Source organism: Mus caroli, chromosome 11 (genome assembly GCF_900094665.2).
Source record: "Mus caroli chromosome 11, CAROLI_EIJ_v1.1, whole genome shotgun sequence".
Lineage (NCBI taxonomy): Eukaryota > Metazoa > Chordata > Mammalia > Rodentia > Muridae > Mus > Mus caroli.
In genome coordinates this window covers 66,059,834-66,066,802 of record NC_034580.1, presented here as the reverse complement: position 1 = coordinate 66,066,802, position 6,969 = coordinate 66,059,834, and the positions used below count along the sequence as shown (strand labels likewise).

The 6,969-nt window shown below is 46.3% G+C and overlaps 1 protein-coding gene across 2 annotated transcripts in view; it reads left to right on the top strand.

Annotated features, from left to right (window-relative positions):
• The first annotated feature begins 4,978 nt into the window (after positions 1-4,978).
• The window catches only part of LOC110305614 (NACHT, LRR and PYD domains-containing protein 1a-like), a 143,960-nt gene continuing 141,969 nt past the window's right edge, over positions 4,979-6,969 (top strand). For both annotated transcript variants that reach the window (XM_021177642.1, XM_021177643.1), the window contains exon 1: positions 4,979-5,129. In XM_021177642.1, coding sequence (XP_021033301.1) covers positions 4,979-5,129 — 151 coding nt within the window. The remainder of the gene's footprint in view (positions 5,130-6,969) is intronic.

Here is a 6,969-nt window from a genome sequence, read left to right as displayed (position 1 = left end):
AAGGTATAGTCATAAATTGTCTTTTGGAGGGCTAGGTGTGGTGGCTCACACCTTTAATCCCAGCACTTTGGAGGTAGAGGCAGGTGGGCCTAGGCTGTCTACAAAGTGAATTCCAGGACAGCAGAGGCTATATCAAAAAACTTGTCTCAAAAACACCAAAATATTAAAATAAATAGCCACTGGATTATGTACAATGCTCATTTGTAAAAGGTGATCAGATTTTTAAATTTTAATTGAATAAAATATTAAAATTTTTGTTAAAAAAAAAGAATAGAGGAATGAAAACGCAAAAACTGGCAGGAACTGGGCAATAAAATAACTGAGACAAAGTCAGCCCTATCTAAGGTCAGCTATAGTCTTAGAAGCCAGGTGTGAGAACTTTTCACTCCTAGGGCAAGGNCTTTCACACCCAAGTCATGGCTCTAACCAGGGAGTTCTGTTCTAACTAACCATCTCATGAATGATGCAATACTCTAAAAACACAGCCCGATCTGTTTCCTAAACCATTGTAAATTCCTGTAAATAGGTGTAACTCAGCTATAATTCTAAGTATCTATTCTGGTTTCCCCTACNGTCAGAAACTTCTTTCTTCCAAGGTGATGGTAGATTCCTGTGAAGGGCAGTGACCTAACTTTTACTCAAAGAGATAGTGAAATACCAGGGGCAGTACTGAATTCCAAGCCCAAGGTCTTGCTAAGGACGATCTAGGACTGTTGGAACACTGGCAGATGGCTTTAGCTATGTCAGAATTCAATCTTAAAAGGCACTTATGATAGGAAAATATTGAAAGAGAGCACGTGGATCCATACACTAGACTAACATGGGAATGGAACGCAGGAATTAAAAATTACTGTATGGGTAGGGAACACTAGACTCCAGGAGGAGAGCTTTCTTGAAACTCTTTTGCCTCATGAGTGACTTTTAAGCCTCTCGGCTTGTCCAGTTGACTCGACCGGAGAGTTTAGCACACTGACACAGCAGGCTCCTGTAACAAGTCTGATATCATGTTTTAATCACAGGATTCCACCTGGTGGAAAGAGAGCTGAGTTCTGAATGTTGTCTTATAATTTGTACATGTGCACCACAGCATGAGCCTACACAACACACATAAAGCACACATGTACACACGTGCATATGTGCAATACACACACAAGCACACAATAGATCAGTAAAGGTTAATATGAAAAATAACAGCCTCTCAGAGACTGTGAGCATATCTTGTGCTGATATTGTGGGTCAGGCACTACCTTGGGCATACAGGCCTTAAAAATTATCACAGCAATGCCAGGGCCAAAAAGTGGGAGTGGGTGGGTAGGGGGATGGGGGAAGGGTATGGGGGACTTTTGGGATAGCATTGGAAATGTAAATGAGGAAAATAACTAATTAAAAAATCATCACAGCATGCCAAGTGCAATGGGCCAAGAGCTCCCATTTTCTTTGCAGGGCAATATGATAGAAAGAAACCAGTTTGTGATGTTGATGATAACATGAGTCAACAGGAGAATAAAGGAGGCTAACTCTGGAAGGGTGGCAGAAAGCAGATAACAAGCTTCTGGCATGTGAAAGTCTTTCCAAGACAACAGCAAAGCCAGTGCAAAGGTCCTGAGGTGAGCACATTCCTGCTCAAGGAATAGGAAGGTAGAGCAGCAAACCCATGGCAGAGGAAGTGAGAAGCTTGAAGTAGGATTTATCACCAGAAAGTGGGCAGGGTGAAATGAGCGGGTCATGAAGAGCCCTCTGAAAACAGGAAGGAACCCGCTTGTCACTTAGAACAAGACAGGAAGGGTTGGAAGATATACATGGTAAAAATATGTAAACTAATTCACTGTTAGATGTGTGACTCTGGCTTCAAGACTGAGAATAGACAAAAGTACCAGCAGGGAGAGTCCAGGAGCCTAGCTGGACCAGCACGCTCCTTGGCTACAATGAGGAGTCAGATAACAGATGTTTGTAAGATGGTGTCAGGGCTGGGGAGATGGCTCGGTGGATAAAGTGCTTGCTAGGCAAGCTTGAGGACATGTGCTCTGATCCCCAGCATCCTCTCAAATTCCTGCTGGGGATGGTTACAGGCTTGTAGTCTCACGTTTCAGAAACACTAAACAGGAAGTGTTCCAGGTTAGCTAGAAGAGCCATACCCCTAAGTTTTCAGGTCACACACATGTGCACACATGTGAGTCCACTTGCACATGAACATGCACAGGCACCACACATCTACAGAGAAAGAATACAGTGTTGGTGAGAATCAACACCTGAATGTGACATTTAGGAGACTTCAATAGGAAAAAAAAAAAAAAAAGACAGGGTTCCTTGTCTAAGAGGCATTTGCTGAATTGAACAGCCTGATACAGGGCAGGCTACAGGGAAGGAGAGGAAACAAAGATATCCAGAGCACAAACTTGGGGGGAAATCCAGGAGCTATTGCTGACCTGGGACCTGTTGGCAAACGTCAGGTCCCACACTAATGGAAGAGGGAACTGAGCTCAGACATGAGTCCTGTGGTCAGGCAGGGCTTCTGCAAACCCAGAAGAAGCTCTCACCCTGAATCATCCAGCCCAGGCATCTGCAGAGACTTAACAGGAAACAAGCTGAGTTATGTTCAACCTCCACTCCCAGTGTTTAGAGGAAGTGCATCTGTGCAGGCTCTCTGATGCCCAACTTACTGAAAGTGGGCCAGAGTCTCTTTCACTTTTGGAGAACAGTTTCCTAGTGAGGAACCTTATTCAAGGACACACACTCCAGTGGAAGAGTAGGGTAAGTACTGGGATCCAGATTCCAACAAACAACTTAGTTGTGGGAAGATAAAGTCTGGCCTCACCTCACTAAGGAGTATGTGGCAGACATGGGAACCTCGTCCTTGAAACCAGGGCCCAGTGCCCAGGGCCCCAGCCTCTGCTTGGAGAGTCTGTAGGCAAGCTCTGATGGGTGATAGACTGCTCGATTCACCTGTCTGGTTCACGTGTCTGCTCCTGTCATAGCCTATCCTGCACCTTCCTGTCTGCCCTGAATCTGCAGGAATACGTGTCCTGAATGATGAGGTATTCAGAGGGAGGACCAGGGAAGATGTATATATATAATCTATGCTATTTACAGGTGTTGGTGTTGGAAAGCCAAGTTACCCAGAGAGTTATGTTAGACAAATTTAGTGAGGAAAACACAGGAAATCTCAACACAGTTGCTGTAGGATTAATAATCACAGCCCAAGGGGAAGAGTGGGTCCCCAGATATTATAATCTTGACTCCTCTGAGGCACAGGATTCCATGTCAGACTGGCCTTGACAAGTCCACTCCTGGACAAGGACACTGAACTGATATTCCTTTTGTCCTTTCATCAGGGCCTCTGTGTCGGTCTGTCCCCTGCAGACTTGTGGCCCTTTGGCTTTCTCTGGGTAATGTCCCTTCCATCAAATAGTTAGTTGTGTGGCACCCAGGGAGAGACTTCTAAAGATTCCTTCAAAGTGGCTAGCCTGAACTTAGACTGAGCCTTTACTCCCCCTCTGTCCTGTATCTTCCCACCTTACCCTGGGCCACAGTAATGGCTGAAGTACTGATCTCCTTAGAGTGGGACATTCAAAAAGGAAGGGATAAGGACATGGCATAATGCATGTCCTGCATGGTCCATCATGCATCCTCCATCCCTGTGTGTCTGTCCTCCCACCCTCCTGACCTTGTTACACCAGCACCCACTTTTTCATCCCCAAACCCTCATCCCTTGATTTGCATCCTCTAATCCTCCTGCCCATCATGTTCTGACCTGCATCCCTTCCACTTCTTGCTTCTACATTTCTCCACTCTCACTCTCTAGATGCCCACTTTCCCACTCCTCCCTCTCCATCAATTTCTCTGCCTAGGCTGAGCCAAGTCTTCCCTAGTGTGGTTTTCCAAATTAAAGAGAGCTAGATTTCCTGCATACTGCTACTGTGGGGACTAGTGCCTTACTTCATGAACAATACTACTATGCACCAACAAACCCAGCAAACCCAAGGGGTTAACAGCACCCAAGATTTAATGAAGGATCAGAGGAAAAAATCTAGTGAATGATGTTTTCCTAAGGATGGGCTTTTAGTTCCCTCTGACTTAGCTCCTTTCCCTTGATTTCTCCATTTCTTCTTATCCTCATACATCAGTTTTACCTTGTACTTTAAAAGTTTTACACAGGGGCCTCCTGGATCAAATCACTGCCATTGCTCAGTCCACATTAGGCCAATCACTGCCCTGGCTAGGGGCCAACTGAGTCCCCTATCATCCAACTCATTATACAGTTCACAGTTCTCAGCTGTTATCAAAGGTTTCTCCAGAAGTAAATGGTAGCAATAACATGATCTATCCAGCAGAGCAGATCAAGTTAAAACTCTCTTTCTGGCACAGGAAGTCCATCCACAATGTGTACACTCCTCTTAACCCCTAGGCATAGGACAGATCCCAAACTTCTTCATCATCCTCCCATAGAAAACAATCAGTAAGAGAACATACACACTGCATTCTTCTCATCTATCCTTTGGGAGAGACAAATAACCTTAATGACCTAAAGAAGAACCTTAGACAAGCTAAGAAACCCCAACTCAGTATAAGGTTCAGCACACCTGCCTTCAGGAAAGCCGACACAGCAGCTAGAACATCCACTGGCATCATTCCACTGTGAAACGTTAAAGAACATGGCCACAGTTAAACACTCCTGTCCCAGAGTTCCCTCTTCTGCCCTATGAAGCCTAGGCCCCTGCATCTGGACACACAGTACCCACTCCCCAGGAGGGACTTATGTCTTAATTGTTCTGATCAAAGGTGATCTGACCTGTAGAGGTTTGTCTGCTTTCTTTTATCACCAGATCTCCTCTATCAGTTCTGATCAAACACCCATTCACAGAGCAGAACTACCTGGCAGAGACGAGAAGCCACTGGACTCCTGCTTGCAACAACAGAAGATAGTCTTGAAGCAATAAGAACACTATTCAGAGAAGCAGTATCCGAGAGCTCCATCACCATGGAAAAATCTCAGCCCAAGAAGAAAAGTCGCACAAATGTGGCTCAGCATGAGGGTCAACTAAATTTGGACCCCACCTTCAAAACACAGAAACGTACAGGTGTGGAGCTGATGAAGCACAGACACAAGCCAGAGGGACACTTGAAGCTAGGTAAGTACACTAAGAACCCTGACTCAACACTCTGTGACCCCTTCATCACTACTGAGCCTTCTTGCCAAGGTTTCCATGGTCAGGTTAGCCTCCTGTCAAAGGAGTCCACAGGCCCCAGGAGAGGCCAGCAAGGGAAGGTTTTCAGAAATCCCTAACTGAACTCTAGAGAATACTCTCATCTACAAAAGTGCATACTCAGGTTCCCCATGTGATGCTCAAATGCCCCTAGAAAGAGTACCCTGAAGCTGTAGTGGGGAGAGTCAGGCATGCAGAAGGTCTCTGAGTAGGTTGGCATAGGGTTCAAGCCAGCTCTTGAGAAGAACAATTAGTAACACCAATGTTACAAGTCCAGATTTTAAAGCTTCAACACGCCTCACTGTATCCAGCTGTAAAAGGAGAAAATGAACAGCTGTCTCCTTAAGCTATAGCAGTGGAGTGATAATCTGTAGGGTTAATGGTCCTGCACCCACTCTGCTACAGGGTTTGGCAGCTGGGGAGGAAGGACATGGGAAGTTTTGACTATGCTTACCCATCACTGGGCAGGTGTCAGGCTATAGGGAAGCCATGGGATATCAATCCAGGGATGGGGGAGCACAGTCTGAGATGAAGGTACAGCCAGAGCTGGCTTGGGGGTCCCTGAGCCTGCAAGGGGGTGCAGCTATCTGGTTCTTAGGCTCATGGATACAGAAGCACCCCTGGGAGCTGTGGAAGAGCTGAGAACAGAATGGGGACCCATGGACTAGATGCAGGCTAGGACTGAAGGGGAAGCGGGGAAGCTCTGGCTGAGTCCCACATGGATAGTCCTTGGCTTGGCAGCAGGTTTGGCTTGGCTTAGCTTGGTACTCGCGGCTGGGGGCACATAGAGGCATTCTACAGGAGATTAGACAGCGACTCTTTAGAAGAAAGCCTTCTCCATTGCTCCCCAAGGTGGATCCTGATGAAAAGAGGCAGTCCATGGTTTTAAGACACTTATTGTCATGGCAGAAAGTGGATGAGTAAAACCACACTCCACTTCTCAGGGTGAGCCTGAGGTTTTGCAGGTAGGAGTGTCTGGGAAGGAAAGCTTAATTGACTAAGTCCTCCAGGCCTTTAGGTACTTCATTGAAATGGAGATCTGTCTTGAGGCCACAATGTCATGTCCTCTACCTGTGGAGGGGCTTGGGGCATTACCCTTATGTGACTGATGGCCACAAATCTATGGAGGGCTGCGGGTGTATGTGTCAGGAGCCAGAGTCCAGAAGCAGGGCAAAACAACTTCCAACCCTTCAGGGTCACTGGGGTTTCTAGCCTTTGCTCAACCAGGAACCAGGCTGCCTTTCACGGTCCTACAATAACCCATGTCAAATATTAAACAGCCTGATATTCGATAAATACTCAATAATTCTAAGTACAAGCCCATGCTATTGCTGCTGTTATTACAGTGTGCAACCCTGGGGGACAGAAGCTCAGTGCCACACATGGGGAAGTTGAGGCTCAGAAAGAAATGAGACTCACACAGAGGACCAGAGTAGATCCAGGAGAGGTGTGTGACCTTCATGGTCCCAGAGCAGGACAGTTTCACAGCAACACCTATGAATGCCTCATTGTGCCCCATGTGACCATGAAGAAGGGTATGAGGGTAAGCATGAAGGACCCCAGCAGTTCTCACACCTCTACCCCTGCCTCTCTGACCAAAACACAACCACTGTCTCCTTCCCGTAGGACATTCTTCCTCATTACTCAGACCCAAGAACAAAGAAAGAAGGAAAGAAGGAAAGAAGGAAGGAAGGAAGGAAGGAAGGAAGGAAGGAAGGAAGGAAGGAAGGAGAGAGAAAAAAGTAAGAGAGAGAGAGGAAAGAAG